Source organism: Ranitomeya imitator, chromosome 2 (assembly GCF_032444005.1).
Source record: "Ranitomeya imitator isolate aRanImi1 chromosome 2, aRanImi1.pri, whole genome shotgun sequence".
Lineage (NCBI taxonomy): Eukaryota > Metazoa > Chordata > Amphibia > Anura > Dendrobatidae > Ranitomeya > Ranitomeya imitator.
The window spans coordinates 808,574,312-808,592,265 of NC_091283.1; the positions used below are offsets into that span (position 1 = coordinate 808,574,312).

At 40.5% G+C, this 17,954-nt stretch overlaps 1 protein-coding gene across 2 annotated transcripts in view; it reads right to left on the minus strand.

The window, feature by feature from the left end:
• The window catches only part of ADGRA1 (adhesion G protein-coupled receptor A1), an 873,399-nt gene that overhangs the window by 732,033 nt on the left and 123,412 nt on the right, over positions 1-17,954 (minus strand). For both annotated transcript variants that reach the window (XM_069753826.1, XM_069753828.1), the window contains exons 3-4: positions 10,678-10,749; positions 6,975-7,046 (exon numbers count right to left, since the gene is read on the minus strand). In XM_069753826.1, coding sequence (XP_069609927.1) covers positions 6,975-7,046; positions 10,678-10,749 — 144 coding nt within the window. The remainder of the gene's footprint in view (positions 1-6,974; positions 7,047-10,677; positions 10,750-17,954) is intronic.

Here is a 17,954-nt window from a genome sequence, read left to right on the forward strand (position 1 = left end):
ATGTAGGACCAAAATTCGAGATAGAGCGGACACACATATGGGGAATACAAAGGCAGACTCAATATTAGAGCATGCCAATATAATACATGAAGGCAATACAAGTACATTTCTCAACGAGATCTAACTGGGGATTACGGATCAATTCCATTGAAACACAAGTATGGCAATGCCAACACTTATACCGTATATATTATATTTGGTACAAAATATCCATCAGTATTCTCCTTCTTATATTTATTACCTTGATAGTGGAAAATAAGGGGGGTTCATACAATATAGCTCAATTAGAATATCTCCCCACTCTAATGTAAGGAGGAGAAAAGAAGATAAACATACTCTACAATGAGAGCAGATGAGAAAAGAATAGTGGTCTTTCCGACCGATATGGGGCATAGGCTTTAGATACAACAGGCACATCATGGACACATAGGGAAGTGTAGCTGAGAGTGTGCCTGAACAGACATGTCACAGGAAGCAACCAAAATGAATCTGCTCATTAAGCCCCATCGGGGCGGTAGTGTCCAGTCTGTGGATCCAGCGTAATTCTTTCTGCAGAATTCTTTTAATCCAGTCCCCACGACGCACTGATGGTGCTAGCACCTCTATAGCGGTGAATGACAGACATATCAAGTCACCCCCATGGATCTCTCTCACATGTCTAGAGATAGGTGTATCCCTCGCATGGCGAATATCTCCCAGGTAGTCACCAATCCGCCTCCTTAGTTCTCTCTTAGTTTTACCTACATAACTCATCGGACACGTGCATTGGAATAAGTACACTACACCACTGGTTTTACAATTGGCAAAGTGTCTATTGTTATACACCTTCCCAGTGATAGTATTGGAGAAACTTTTACCAACCTTAATGTACCTGCAGAATGAGCAATGGCCACATTTGAAGGTGCCAAGCTCTCTTCTGTCCAACCAGGTACCCGTTCTTAGTGGTGGAGTGTACATGCTGTGAGCCAACTGGTCCCCGATAGATCTCCCCCTCCTATAGGTTATTGCTGGGGTATCCATAAGGAAGTCTTTGATCTCGCTATCCGCTCTTAGAATATCCCAGTGTTTGGTAATAATAGCGCGGACCTCCCTTGAACAGCTATCAAAATTTCCAATGATAGGTGTCTGCTTATCATTCTTGGTCTCTCTGGGGGTCAAAAGACTATTCCTGTCACATGATTCTACTTTTTTGAAAGCCTCACGAAGAACATTCCTGGGATATCCTCTATCAAGAAATCTATTCCTAAGATCTTTTGCCTCCCTGTAAAAATTTGAAGGATTGGAATAGTTTCTTTTAACCCTTAGGTACTGTCCCTTGGGAATCCCTCTGCTTAGACTGTGCGGATGACTACTGCCCCAGTCCAGCAGGTTGTTTGTTGCAGTTGGCTTTCTAAAGAGCGTGGTTTCCAACAGACCCTCAGTATCTTTTTTGATGTTAATATCCAAGAAGTTTATGGTTCGCCAATCAGTCACAAAGGTGAACCTAAGGCCCAGATAGTTTTTATTAAGGTCCTGGACAAACGTACCAAATGATGACACATCACCTGCCCAGAAGACCAAAATATCGTCTATGTAGCGCCCCCAGAAGATAATCTGGGGGCACCACCAGGCCGCGCTGTCCTCCGTAAACACCATAGTCTCTTCCCACCAGCCCAGGAGAAAATTTGCGTAAGTGGGCGCACAGGGGCTACCCATCGCAGTGCCCCTGAGCTGGTGGTAGTAGATGCCATTGAAGAGAAAATAATTATTTGTTAATACAAATTCTAACAATGTACGGATAAAATTGTTATGTACATAAGTATGTAGTCCTCTTGAGTCCTCTAATCCGCCTCTAGAGGACTACATACTTATGTACATAACAATTTTATCCGTACATTGTTAGAATTTGTATTAACAAATAATTATTTTCTCTTCAATGGCATCTACTACCACCAGCTCAGGGGCACTGCGATGGGTAGCCCCTGTGCGCCCACTTACGCAAATTTGCTCCTGGGCTGGTGGGAAGAGACTATGGTGTTTACGGAGGACAGCGCGGCCTGGTGGTGCCCCCAGATTATCTTCTGGGGGCGCTACATAGACGATATTTTGGTCTTCTGGGCAGGTGATGTGTCATCATTTGGTACGTTTGTCCAGGACCTTAATAAAAACGATCTGGGCCTTAGGTTCACCTTTGAGACTGATTGGCGAACCATAAACTTCTTGGATATTAACATCAAAAAAGATACTGAGGGTCTGTTGGAAACCACGCTCTTTAGAAAGCCAACTGCAACAAACAACCTGCTGGACTGGGGCAGTAGTCATCCGCACAGTCTACGCAGAGGGATTCCCAAGGGACAGTACCTAAGGGTTAAAAGAAACTGTTCCAATCCTTCAAATTTTTATAGGGAGGCAAAAGATCTTAGGAATAGATTTCTTGATAGAGGATATCCCAGGAATGTTCTTCGTGAGGCTTTCAAAAAAGTAGAATCATGTGACAGGAATAGTCTTTTGACCCCCAGAGAGACCAAGAATGATAAGCAGACACCTATCATTGGAAATTTTGATAGCTGTTCAAGGGAGGTCCGCGCTATTATTACCAAACACTGGGATATTCTAAGAGCGGATAGCGAGATCAAAGACTTCCTTATGGATACCCCAGCAATAACCTATAGGAGGGGGAGATCTATCGGGGACCAGTTGGTTCACAGCATGTACACTCCACCACTAAGAACGGGTACCTGGTTGGACAGAAGAGAGCCCGGCACCTTCAAATGTGGCCATTGCTCATTCTGCAGGTACATTAAGGTTGGTAAAAGTTTCTCCAATACTATCACTGGGAAGGTGTATAACAATAGACACTTTGCCAATTGTAAAACCAGTGGTGTAGTGTACTTATTCCAATGCACGTGTCCGATGAGTTATGTAGGTAAAACTAAGAGAGAACTAAGGAGGCGGATTGGTGACCACCTGGGAGATATTCGCCATGCGAGGGATACACCTATCTCTAGACATGTGAGAGAGATCCATGGGGGTGACTTGACATGTCTGTCATTCACCGCTATAGAGGTGATAGCACCATCAGTGCGTCATGGGGACTGGAATAAAAGAATTCTGCAGAAAGAATTACGCTGGATCCACAGACTGGACACTACCGCCCCGATGGGGCTTAATGAGCAGATTCATTTTGGTTGCTTCCTGTGACATGTCTATTCAGGCACACTCTCAGCTACACTTCCCTATGTGTCCATGATGTGCCTGTTGTATCTAAAGCCTATGCCCCATATCGGTCGGAAAGACCACTATTCTTTTCTCATCTGCTCTCATTGTAGAGTATGTTTATCTTCTTTTCTCCTCCTTACATTAGAGTGGGGAGATATTCTAATTGAGCTATATTGTATGAACCCCCCTTATTTTCCACTATCAAGGTAATAAATATAAGAAGGAGAATACTGATGGATATTTTGTACCAAATATAATATATATAAGTGTTGGCATTGCCATACTTGTGTTTCAATGGAATTGATCCGTAATCCCCAGTTAGATCTCGTTGAGAAATGTACTTGTATTGCCTTCATGTATTATATTGGCATGCTCTAATATTGAGTCTGCCTTTGTATTCCCCATATGTGTGTCCGCTCTATCTCGAATTTTGGTCCTACATACACATCTTACAAGTATGTGTTTGGTTATATTGCCCATCACTGCACATCAAGCAGCAGGGGGCGGACATATATGCCTCTTTTGGGCGGTAGACTCTATTATGAGATGGGACAATAAAAGTCTTTTATATACCTATCGTTCTAAAATATTTGTATCCATATGTACTCTTGACTAGGGGGCAGTTATCCATGTTACATATGGGAGGTACAGCAGAGCGAGGAGCATTGCATATTTTTTTTTTTTGGCCAAGTCCGTTTGATAGATATCTTACTTTAGATGAACGCCCCATTTTTGCATAGTGGGCGGGACTGGGCGGTTACCTATGTCGTACATGGGTGACAGCAATACAACAGAGTGAGGGGTGGAGCACACACCTCCGATACACAACGGCTTGACACGCTGGCTATCCTGTGTCATCATCTCCAGGCGCTGACGGCAGGAAGCACCATAGTGAGGCGTGGACCGCATACCTTCTACACACATCGGCCTGACACGCACGCCGATGTGTCCTTGTCATCTCTAGGCACCGCCAGAGACCGGAAATATGGCTATACAGATGGTAATGCAATTGTGACTGGGGATAGCGCTTCTATATAAGAGTGGGATATGGGCGGTTCCTCTCCATGGCATCATACCGAGACAGGGGATTGTCCCGACCACTATACTGGATCTACGCACCTCATACCAGTATTTGCAGATAAGTACCTTGTTTATATCCTCCTCCTGATGAACCTCGGCTAAGAGGGGAAACTCGTCGAGTAACTAACTTCAACCTGGTACGATTAATCTATTTGAAATTGATACAGAATGCTTATGGGCAATATGCCCTGGAAGTCGACAGTGGACTTAAATATTGGACAAAGGACATAATGGTTGTCTTAAGTTGCCATATGACCAAGATTGTTTAATACTGTTTTTAGGGTGGTTGGTGTGTGTTTTGTTCTTTTTTCATTTTTTCATTGTTATCTAATATATAATTGCCTAGAATACTACTTCCTGCAATTTGTGCCAACTTCCGTGGCTTTGTCCGGAGCTAATGTCTGGAGCTAATGTCCGGAGCTAATGTCCGGAGCTAATGTCCGGAGATAAGTGACGTCAACAGTGTCCAGTGTCTGATTGGTTGCCGCCTGCTGCGAGCGACCAATCAGAAACGTGCCGTACTGTGACACACTCCGCCCACCATTTTGGTGTGATTTTTGAATTTTTACCTCACAGCAAGTTTCTACTGCGTGGAGGCGGGCCCAGTGACGTTGCTCTTCAAGCTCCTGCCGAATTTCGTCAAAAAAATGATAATACCATTTACCAAAACTATATATATTTAGTTGTGAAGTGGTTCAGTGACATTTTCACACCAATTTTGAACTTTTGTTTGGTGTTTTCTCCATATACTGCCTATTATTCACTGACTGAGAGACTGCCGTTTATTAACCTCTTCTTTGCCACATTGGGTATATTGCTCTATTATTTGCCACATAAGGACATTGTCCATTATTGCCCAGCAATTTCTTAAATAACAAGAATTGTCAAGAGCTGGTGAGTGCAGCCATTTTTTGTTCTTTCTTACTATTATTTATTAATTGTATTATTCTTACATTTGAATAAATAAAGTATATATGGATTCTAGACTCCCGATTCTTTAGAATCGGGCTGCCATCTAGTATATATATAAGTTTATCTTCCTGGCCTATGCATATATATCAATATCACTTAGAGTGAGGTATATTTAGATTAACAGAGTGCACGTCCTTTACATTTGTTTGCATATTGTGGACACACTAAGATCTGTAGAAATATCACTTTATAAACATATCCCTATGTGGAGAAGTATTGACAATATATAGCTATGGACAGCTACAATTGTAGTTTATGGGTGTCATCAGAATATTAGTTTAGCCACTGTAGCAAGCTACATCAGTGAAGCCCACCAAGTATACTGCAATTGTTATTTAGTATATTCATCGGAGGATCGAGTTATCTATTACAACTAGTCATTCTAGCTATATTTATTGAGGACAACTGCAAACAGGATCTAATATCTCCACTAGAGGGCCAAGTTGACGATTGCATATAGTATAATCAGTCTAGACATCTATTGATTATATACCTCTTTTCTTTCTCACCTGCCTATTCACCATCTTCTTCACCCCCTGCCACTATAGGGCCCTATAGGGTGAGCAGGGCGAGCCGTCGAGGAGCGGGGGCGCCACTGCGCAGGTTTTTTAGGGTGCCAACCTCCGCAAATAGGTAAGGTCAGCTAGGCCAGTGTAGGGGCAGGCACGCCCCTGGTTGTTTTCTTTCTTGTGGTGTTTGGTGTGTTGTTTATTATTATATTTATTAAGATTTAATAAAGGTTTACATTTTAAAAAATAGAGTGGATATCTGTGAGATACTTATGAATAATCCCTCTGGTAATCAAATACGAGTTGTTTAAATTTACATTATGTCCAACCCCTTAGATGCTGGGGTAAATCTTGACTTCAGCATCTAAGGGATTAAACATTTAGAATCAGAGTTATCTCTGATCTCAGTTATTGCAGCAATAAAATGTGAGGAGTGTAGAAAGGCTCCTTCTCTTACCTCGGGAATATTGTGGAGTAAAGATAATAAATATGTTGGTTTATCCTCTACTAATGGATGAAATGTTACAGTCTATTACCATGTAACTTGTAGTGTTTTTGTGATTTATCATTCATTTTGACTATGCAATGACTTTTATCCTTTTGTAAATTTCATTGTACAACTCATATGAAAAAAAAAATCTGTATGAAAAAAATCCATAAACTGTTTTAAATGTATGATTTTAATGTGCCTTCTTCCACAGCTTTCATGTATTCTAATGCTTTGCAAGCTGCTTGATGCAGTTGAGTCTCATTTCTAAAACGTGGACTTCTTAGGCCAAGTCTCCAGTCTCTTCTGTCTTCTCCTCAACATGAAAGTTCAGCTCAAATTTGAACGTCTTTTCTCTTTTCTCCTTAATTATCTTCTGAGCTGATTTATGACCTTATAAAATATTAATTTCAATATCATCATAAATCAGCTTAAAAGAGAAGTATTACAAAGGAATTGTAACAAAACCCTTCCACCAGAACAAGTTCACTGATGGATTTGACTGTTACATTATTTTGCAGTCTGATATGTACACAAAAGACACAGAAGCAAACGGTCCAACATTTTTAACGAAAAACCTACTGTCATTTTTTTGGTAAAAATACATGTCGTTCAGAAAAATACTAAATTTACCTTCTAGATGTTTAGAACCTTTTAGCTTAAAAATTATCAAATTACAAAATTTCATATTTGACAAAATTTTGCAAAAAAGCCATACACGTACGTACAGTTTGTGGAGACTGCTGAGTCCAATGAACATTTCATATGATAGACAACCGATACGGTTATTGGATAAATCTCTGTAAGGAAAAAAAAAATAATACATTTAGATTAAATCCTTGATCTAAATTGCTGGCGATACAGACTATCTAGATGGTTCCATTCATTGAAAGAGATTAATACAAATGTTGATTCCTTCTATAAATGGCGCCCCTCTGGTCTATAGTTTGTGTGAAGCATACTATCTCAGGTCCATTCACTTCAAAGCAAAAATACAATTATTACATATTAAATATTGTATCCTTGCAGCCCTTATGACCGAGACCTAATTGGTAACCACTTTTTAGGTGTCTACTTTCAAAAATATTGTAAAGGGGAATTTTTAGCTAAAAATATAGATATTTTTTTTATTAGATATACATGTGTAAAACAGTATTTAATAAACCAAATAACATAAGAGACAACAAAAAGCACTGCATATAGTATTGTTAAATAGGTACAATAAATGTAGACGTAAGTTGTATAGAATTTCAAATAATAAGACACAATTGTGAGAACCGACATTGCATACATACAAACATATATGTAGCCATTTATGTGTATGTTGCAAAATGCTTTTACCCATAATGTAATGCACTATGGAAGGTTACCACAGAAACATATTCTTCAATGCACGTTTCGCATGTTTTGATTCACTTCCTCAGGGGGTAATTACTTGTATTCCAAAATTAAATAACAATTCATATTACTCTACTCCATGCTGTTCTTTTGCTGTTTCTCCTGGAACTGTATCGGATTGATTCTAAAGGTGCAATTACACTGCCCAATTACCGTGAATGAGTGTTCCAATGAACACTCGTTTCACGATAATCTTACGGTTTAAACAGTCTGCCAATGACAGAAGACAGACGGATGACATACTGATCCAAAACATTGATGACACCGGTTCTGTTTTTTCCAGTACCGGTTTTGTGTAAATTTGACATTCTGTTCTCCTTTTCTCCAAAATACAGAGTGAAAAGTCTGACCCATGCCTCCCTTTCTATTGGGTAGGATAGACCAGCTCCAATGACGATGGTGCTGGGCTTAACATGTGGCAGAGAACCGGCAGGGGACGCCTGGTTCAGACTTTCCACAGTGCTTCCTTTGCTTCTGTAGTGAACAATTTGGAGACAATGAGAATGGGCTACCAGGGGGGCAGCGGCTGCAAAATACAGGGTTCCAGGTATTACGATCATACATGGGGAAATGTATAGTCACATTTACAGTTGTATTTACAGGGTAGATTTAAGCAACTTGTTTGAGTGTCGAATATGGGTTGTAACATTTTAATGTGTTTTTAGCTTTTTCTCATTTTTAGCAATCTGGACCGAAGCGTTTTAATGACTACTTCTTCAGCAAAAGAATAAATCAACTTTATTGTGAAATTACTGCCTAATTTGCATCCCAGCTGCCTGCCACTTGTAACAGTAGCACACGTGTTTGCTTATGAGGTTATAGGAAAACCTATAGATCCCGGCAGCTTCGCCTACGGTACTTCAGTAGCGAGAACAAACTGTGCTCTCCGAACAATTAAACCTGAATGACTGTTCAGTCTCCTGTTTAATGGCTGGAAAACATATAAACAGCTTGAACACATGTAAGCGTCTGATATACAATAATCTCTACAAATACACAGTCATGCTCGTTGATTCTCGGATTGCTCTCTTGATGAAATGATAGATGCGGCGCCAGAAGTACTCAGCTCCAGTAAATCCTATTAAACTCTCCGTCAAGTTTCAATTTGGATAAGGGTTTTTTCTTATTTTACAAACTTAGATAGCACTAGAGATGTAAATATTGTTTAAAAAGGTTGTCCGGTGTTGAGTTATAAATCTTCAGTCACTCTATGTGACTGCAGACTTGCGAATCCTCAGACCGCACACACTGTGAAGATTTTCTGGTGCCGGCGTCGGGAGCAGCCGTCATATGACTGCATTCTTCCAGCCACATTTTTACTTGATCGGCTCAGTGTCACTCAATGCAAGTGTATTGAGTGAGGTCAGAAATGGTTTGCTTGAAAAACGGCCGGGAGTATGCAATGTCGCATGTAGTCACATGGCTGTCACTGGCGTTGTTGGCACCAGAGAATCCACACAGTGTTCATGGCTCGCAATGTGAGGATTCACAAGTTTGCAGTCACATAGAGTGACTGCAGACTTGTAGCTTAAGACCAGGTCCTTTAACTTCATGTTCTAGGTCGAAGTATCTAGTGCTGTTAATTTGAGGGTTGATATTGATGATTGTCTGTAATTTTCTGATGTACTCCTTATTTAAGGGGTTGCAGATTTCTGCTTTCAGCAGAATCATCAGCAGTCAGACGTTGTGGGAGAATAAAGCAACATAGCACATAGCACATAAAGCAACCGTCATCTGTATCAACACGACAAGGAGGATTGCAGGAGAAAAACTGACATAAGTACATCGGAGAGAAAGTACAGTATTAACACGCTCTAACAATTAACATAGCGACCACTGCTGTCTTCTTGATATAGTCCCTCTACAGTATAAGTCTGCAGCTGTTCTATACTTCAACAAGGATGACAAAAATATTGTTACTTTCTTACTTTCAGGTTAAACTGAACAACATGAATAAGACTTATGGGATATGGAGTGACAATCAGGTGTAAGTGGGTGACCTACTTTATTTTATGAGCAGGAGTCTATCAAAGTTTGATACTCAAAACACAAGTTTGTGGAATTGTATCATAGCACAAAGAACAAAGATCACCCTTGAGGACCTCCAAAGAAGAATTGCTGATGCTCATCAGGCTAGAAAAGGTTATAAAACCATCTCTAAAGAGTTTGGACGCCACCAATCTACAGCCAGACAGCTTGTTTACAAATGGAGGATACCAAGACCAATATTACCCTTCTCAGGAGTGTTCCACAAGCATAAGAGCAATGCATATAATAATCTGGAAGGCCACAAAGGAACCCAAGATAATATCTAAGCAACTTAAGGCCTTTTCCACAGTAGCTAATGTTAATGTTCATGAATCCACCATCATCAGGATACTGAATAACAATGTTGCCCATGACAAGATTGCAAGGAGAAAGCCATTGCTCTCCAAATTGAACATTGCTAACCAAGCTGACTCCTGATGGAAAATGCTCCAAATTAAGGACTATCCAATCAGAAGGCTGCAAAGAAAATGCTTTAGGAGAAAAATATTCAAAACGCTTAAAAAACATTTCAAAGGTGCTTCATAAAATGTTTTAGGAAACAAAAAACTCTTACAAAAAATTCCACAAAGAAGGAGCATTTCCTGATGCGGTTTTGCAATAGAAAACTCGTAGTTTTTCAGCACCCGAAAAAAAACTCTGTATGCACATATATATTACCTTCTCCAGCAACAATACAAGGCGTCAATGTTGCTTCACTGATATAGCCAGGTGACCATTTTTCTGTGACTTGTGGAACAGAACTAAATTGATGGTTGAATTTTTGGTAGGAATGGAGTCATTATTTACATAAAAGGCTGAACATGTTCCATGGAGAAGCAATCATTGTAGTACATCCACAAATATCTTAAAAGCACGGTAAGACTTTCCGCCCTGCGCCAGGAGCTGATCTACTGTTATTGCTTGGTGACATATTGCCATTCCCTGTGGTAAGAATGTCGATGTGAACACAATTTGCAAAGTAATTCAAACAGAATTAATACTTACAGACGCCTCAGTTCAGAAAGTCCAGAAAAGGCCCCCAGCTCGATGGTGCTAATCAGGTTATTCCGCAGATCTCTGGAGGTACAATATACACACAGCAATTAATTATCGGCGTATGGGCTATTGTAGAAGGAACGACAACACTGGCATCAATTCACATTAACGTCAAGATTACTGTTCAATATGAAAAGCAATATAAATAACAATGATGAATCGGCGTCAATGCTGTCATGATAATGTCCATCTCCGAACTTCAGCATCGCCTGTTTCGTCTCTATTCTAAAAAAGGAGCATGGAACACACCTCCAAAAAATCATACATTGATCTAATGCCGATAGGCAAAAATATAAATAACCGAAATCGAGGTTCTTAGTTCATTCTGATCAGACTATATGAAGCCCACTGCCACGTCAAGGTGAACCTTTCAATGGATCCTAACTTTTATTGCCTTTTATTGAATAGAATGTTAAACTAAGAACCTCATGTTCAGTTATATATATTTTTGCCTAGCAGTATTAGATCAATGTATAATTTTTGGAGGTGCTGTCCATTCTCTTTTTTAGCATATTGCATGATCTGTCCTTTTTTTCTCGGCTTGCATCATAAAGCAACAAATCAAACGAGTGACGGCACATATCTCAGAAAAATTGTAAGTCGATGCACATGTTAATCAAAGTATTACTGTAAGTACTTAAAGATATGTTGGTAAAATACAAACTGCCTGTGACAGATTGATCCAAGTGACAGTAATAATAAACCAACTTGTGCCTACTGGTCCCAAGAAAAGTGCTCTAGATGTATTAGATCAGAATGAATCTGTGGCTAAGGTGAGAATTTCACAAAATATGATATACCGTATTCATAAAAACTCAATAAGTGGAGCATCATTTCTCCTGTGTAACTATCTGACATTATACAGCAATTCATATGTTACCTAAAAGACAAAAAATTATCCAATTTCCTCCACATAAAACAAGACTTCATGCAGTCATGCAAATGCAAAAAATTAAAAGTTAGAGCTCCTAAAATGTTGAAAATCCAAAAAACTAAATAATAATTGCCCATCACTAAAGGCCCTTTTAGGCTTAGTCATTAAGGTGTTAATTACATTATTAACATGAAATGTTTTCTTCATAGAATAAAGGTAAGAAAGGTGTAATACAATGAGATTGTCCATTTTGAAAAATTATTTTTTTGTAAAAAAGAGTCATCAAAGATTTGGATGGATACAGGTTCTTTTACAGCTGAGAGCACCAGATGAAGCCCTTCAGGCAATTTGGGAGATCTATAAGATTGACTGCCCATAGAAGAAAAGGTGAGCCATACCATGAGTCCTGTATCTGTCAACAGTAAAGCATCCTGAGACCATTCATGTGTGGGGCTTTTCATCTATGGAGGGTGCTCACCTCTTTGCTTAAGAACACTGCCATGAATGTTATCTGATCATCCTCCAAGAGCAACGTCTCCCAATGATCCACAAGCAATTAGGTGATGAACAATGCTTTTACCAGGATGATGCAGACTATGTCACAAGACAACACTAAGAGGCTCGGACAACCAAACATAGAAATTTTGGGTCCTTGGCCAGGAAAGTCCCCAGATCACAATCCCATTGAAAATCTATGGACAGTCCCGAAAAAGCGGGTAGACAAACAAAAACAAAGAAATCCTGATAAATTCCAAGCACTGGTTAGGCAAGAATATTTTGTCATTATTCCGTAAGAGATAGATACTACTGCGCAGGCATCGCTACCGGCACCATTTTTGCTGGATGTAAAAAAATGTTTTCTAAGCCACCAATATTATGTGCAGTATGTAAAATAGGAGGCAGGTCACTGAAGGATGAATGACCTATCATAAGCCCATAAGGATGAATATGTGAACACAGCACCACATAAAGCCTCACCCCACAGGCCCGCCCTGAAGCACAAAAATCTCATTAACTGAAAACTGCAAAAACAGATTAAACAACCACAAGATGGATTTCATCACACCAGGTATAATTTTAATCACTACAAGAACGCCAACCTGACAGTGTCTGTGGTTTACTTAGAAAAATCCTGCTGACATGTTTGCTTTAAGGCACCTTCACCTGTTGGAAGGTACCTGAGCAACATTCTCTTTCAGTGTGTGTACGCAGAAGTGCTGATTTACTAGGTTCTCTCCTGAGGGCTGAATACCCAGGCCTGACCATGTATATGACCCTGTGTCTGTTTCTGCCTCCCTGGGAGCTGAATACTAGGCCTGAACCTATACCTGAATATGTACTTTTTTGAATAAGGACCAATCCCTGAACCTGTTTGTATCTAAGTCTGGATTTTTCCCTAAACCTGCTGTGTCTACCTGTACCCAACCCTAGACCTGCAGTGTCTATACCTGTAACTATCCCTAAACCTGCAGTGTCTGAACCAGTACCTATCATTAACCTGCAGTGTCTGAGCCAGTTCCTATCCCTAAATCCTGCAGTGTCTGAACCTGTTCCTATTCATAAAACCTGCAGTATGTGAATCTGTTCCTATTCCTAAAACCTGCAGTGTCTGAACCTGTTTCTATCCATAAAGCCTGCAGTGTCCGAACCTGTTTAGTGAGAACACTTGCTACTTCATTGTAAGTACCCTGTGTGAACTTGTTCCAGTCTGTCTTGTCTGCTCCTATCTTTGTATGCATCCTGTGTGAACCAGACCCTTTTTACTCCTTGGGAACAGAGTCCTGCATTGCCTGTCCGCGTCTGTGGTTTCCTGCCATTCTGCGTCTGCAGTTCCCTGCCCGACCGCGTCTGCGGTTCCATGCCTGTCAGTGTCTGCAGTTCCCTGTTTGTCCTCACTTGCGGTCTAGTACCGCCTTGTCAGAGACCCAGTTCTCCCTAAAGCCGCTACTGTCCATCCTGTCTGAACAGGGTCCTACACCTGCCTGCCTGTATAACAGTCATATCCGCTAGCACCTTCATATCTCATTGAGGGTTAAGCTGCCATGTGACCGAAGTCAGTCCTGGTGTAGCACCTGGTCCCGTCTCCCCGGGTCTTTCCTCAGATCGTGGCATAGTCAGTTGCCCTGCATCTGGGGTCAGTCTTGGGGTACTTAGTCATGCCCCTCAAGGCTCTCCTCGATCCACAGTACTTTGGGGCCACGATCCACGCTCGTGCTAACCAGTCAGGGCATAATCATAACACCTGCACTCCCGTTTTTGTAATAGAGGGCAAATTGATTAAGATCTCTGCAACACTGCAATTTAGCTACAACTGCAGTCCAAAGCAATACATTGAGTTGTGTGCTATTGTTTGAAGTGCAGCAGCCACCAAATAGTCAAATGAAAATCCTGTATCTCGCTATGAAAGTCCAATATGGAGTTCATAACTTTTTCAAATCATGTAATACCATGATCTGATCGACTCCAAATTCATTCTGCAGCAATGTTTAGTGTAAAGAAGGACAAGGAGTCCTGGCAGCAAATATGTGTCCACCGTAGAGCCCTTAACATCATCCAGTCTGTCTAGAGACAGATGAAGCAACACTACCCCTTAGGTCGGGGTCACACTTGCGAGTGTAATGCAAGAAACTCTCACGAGTCTCTCGCATCAATACCTGGAACTCGGGACCGGTGCGTTCAGCTGCGTACAAATTCATGCAGCCACACACTCGCAAGTTTCTCGCATCATACTCTCAAGTGTGACCCCGACCTTAGACCCCGGTCAGAGGTCTCTCATACAGCTAAATCAGATATCATGATTTGCCCTGAGGAGGGGCAACACCCCGAAACACATGTCTGCAAATTGAGATTCCGCTTTGGCTTTTAGCCTAGGTAAATGTGGCAAGTCTTGTGAAAGGTTTGATATTGACTTTTAGAATTGCTACATCCAAAAGGTGGCGCTAGAGTTCAAGTCCTGGCAAACATCCACAGATCTGTGGTTAGCTCTACAAGATGTTTGGAACAATCACACTGTCAAATTCCTCCAGAAACTGTGTACAAGTGTACCGGCAAGAATTGATTAAAGCAGATGGCGGTCACACCAAATATTAATTTGATTTAAATTTCGCCTTTGTTTTTTCACTTTGCAATTATTAATAATTGATTAAAATAAGCTATTAATATTTCCATTTTAAAAAATCGTTCTTACCTTAGAGCTTTTTTTTCACAGTTGCCTAAAACTTTTGCTCAGTTCTGTATATTCCTAGTAGAAAAAAAACTCCTCTTTATATAACAGACATAATCCATCGATCGAATGGGCCTATTACAGGCTGCAGTTAATCCTTTTGGAATTAGTAAAGCTCATTAATAAATTTCTGCTCGGTTCACGGGAACCTTTAGTGGCAATTGTAAAACCTCAATTTAGAACATGAACGTTAAATCATCTCTTGCTTGGGATGCAGACAGTGAATTGAAAAAACATTGAACTATGGGTTGTGCGGCTGAGGGACTAGTTAAAATTCTGTGCGGAGATCTCAAATGTCATCTGTTTAGGATCTTGCTGCAGTAAAGCAACGAGGTATCATTAGAGGATTAGCGGGTAGGGTAGAGGGACTGTCTCGCTGTGCAAGGGAAACCAAATTGATGTTCCGCAGAGAAGTGATCAGTGCAAAGTATTTATTAGGCTATTTTCTAGCCGATAGATACGTCCGGTCAGCCACCTCTATATATGTTGTTTTTTGTTTTCTCTACAGGTACCAGGACAGAAGACGCCGGTGCAGCCCTTTTTATGACCTACATTCTGCACAAAGACCATTATGTTAAATGGAAGAGAATACAACGATGGCGGTGATGTAAAAAGGACTGTTCCTTCTTATAAAACTCATAAACATCATACAGCTAGGTACTCTTCATTAGACGGTCAATACTATAAAACCCGAGATGGGTCGCGGTTATGCAAGACCTTTAAGAACCTGGTAATATCACAAACGCTAAGGTCACAATCATTATCTGTAAACGACAGAAGAAAACTCGCGGGAAGGATAGTTAGGAGTTTTATCGTAATTTGCTGTTCTATGAAATATTGCTGTTATTAAAAAGTGTATTTGTTCTACTTCTGGCTAATTCTGGCCACAGGTGTTTCAGAAAATTATACACTACTTGATCAATAGTGACTTCTTTACGACCACTTTCCAAAGTGTTAAAACAACCGTAATTGATCCTAATATATTCTATAAGGAAGATGATAATTAGAGAAGCACTCCTCCTCCTTCCATCAAAATATGTATCCTCTTAATATATTGTATTTATCATACTATATAGCACTGTGTACTTACAACTGCTCATTTTGCCTTTCTACCCAGTGAATTATTCTCTTTTGCATTAGGTCTATGACATCACGTGATTAAAAACAGACTAGCTGATTCTTTCTAAGCTGTAAAACAGAAAATCTCTTTTCCCTGGATGAGCCATCTCCCTCTTCAACTCCTTACCCAGCTGGTCCTCTGCTCCCTCCTGCCAGGATCTTTTCCCGTGATGACTCATGCAGAGAATAGAAAATTCCTGTTTCTACACAGAGCTTAAAAGAAAAGAGAAGAATTAACTGGGTAGAAAGACAAAATGAGCAATTGTAGGTACAGTGTGCTATATAATATGATGACAGCAATAGGAGAACTTTTTAAAGGTTCATTCCAGAACAATTAAAGTAATGCAAAAAAAAAAATAGATGATAATTTGTGGATCAAACCACTGGACCCCAATGACCATGAGAACGGGTCACTGGAATAACTGGGATGGAATATAACGGTGGCTGCACGTACATTACACCAATGTCTTCATTGTCAATGGCTTTGCTGGAGATAGCTGATTACAGCGCTCGTCTTTTTCCAGTAGACCCATGGAGAAAGAATAGAGCGGGGGAGCACTGGAGCAAGAGAGATGAAGTATAATAGAAGTGGGAGCTGGTGTACATTACCAGGGGTAGATGTGGAAGCAACTAGCCACCATTCACTTTCCTTGGGGTTGGGCAGGTAGAGGGGCATTACATTGTAGGGGAAAGGGTATGGAGTACATAGGTTTCCAGGTACAATCCTTGTGGAGAGAAGGTTGGGTCAGGACACTGGTAGCAACGCACAATGGTTTGAAGGGGTAAGAACACAGGTAACATTACACAGTACAGAGGGGGTGCGAAGGAATAGTATGCATGGCACAATTTTTGGGGTGAGACATGGACAAAAATGTACAGTTATCTGTGGGGACAACTAGCACACTTCTTAAGAAAGTAACGGGAATGGCCGTCAAATGCTAGGTGCTGGGGAAGTTCAAGGGCTGCACATCCCAGACAAGCATGCTGCCTAATTGATGGAAGTGACTTTTCCTACCTTCTGGACCATTAACTATGTATGCTAAAACTAAGGGGCACACTATATGGCACAATCATAAATCGGGGACTTTGTATATGCATCCTACCTCACGCCCAGCTTTATATGAGATTCTAAACTACGTTCACGTGTTGCGTTTTTGATGCGTCTTTTTCTGCAGGCCAAACCTGCGCTATCGGCAGTAAGAAACTTACTTCAAAAAAAGCAGATTTTGCTTACCTTTTGTGCCTTTTTTTTGCTGCTTTTTGGTACATTAATGAGTCTGTCTCAGCCCTTATCTACATGCGTGTCACTTGAAAAATGGTACGGTTTTTAATATGAATTAGGACTGTCCCAATTGCGGTTACCGAAGAGCGATGGGATGGTTTTCACATTTTTTATCACAAAACATGTTAACTAAATACCGTATATTATTTTCATGCACTATGCTATTTATTTATTTACTTCAGGGTATTTAATCATTACATTTCCGTCCTTGTTTTTTTCTGTTCAGTGGCCAGTGTGAACGTGCGCTTACGTGCTGCATGCGCATCAATATATTTCATAGTTCATACATTTTGTTTTTTTATACTATAGGTATCTGTATCTGGCATTCATAAATTGGCAGATGATTAACCGGTCCCCAGAAAAGCACTCAAACAGTTTGGTTTTGGCAGAATATGTAATAAATGTCTGATAGGTAGGATTTCCATTTCCAGGATTCTCACCTATTCTGTGACTGCTCTGTGGCGGGGAAGAATGGCTCCGTGCACAACAGGTGGATAAGTTGTTAGTAGTGCCTAGGTAAATTTTGGTTTGTTTTTTTTTATAAAGTCCTGGTTATCCCCTTAAACATTTTTGGCATTCTGGAAATAACAACACATCCACAACAGTATAAAAATATTTTGTATTTTCAATCATTTCTGCTCTGATGAATGGTGGGAAAGGGCTGCCCCAAAATCAGTGTCCTTCAATATCTGGCTCCAGCTCAATACAGACTAATCTCATTGTAACAA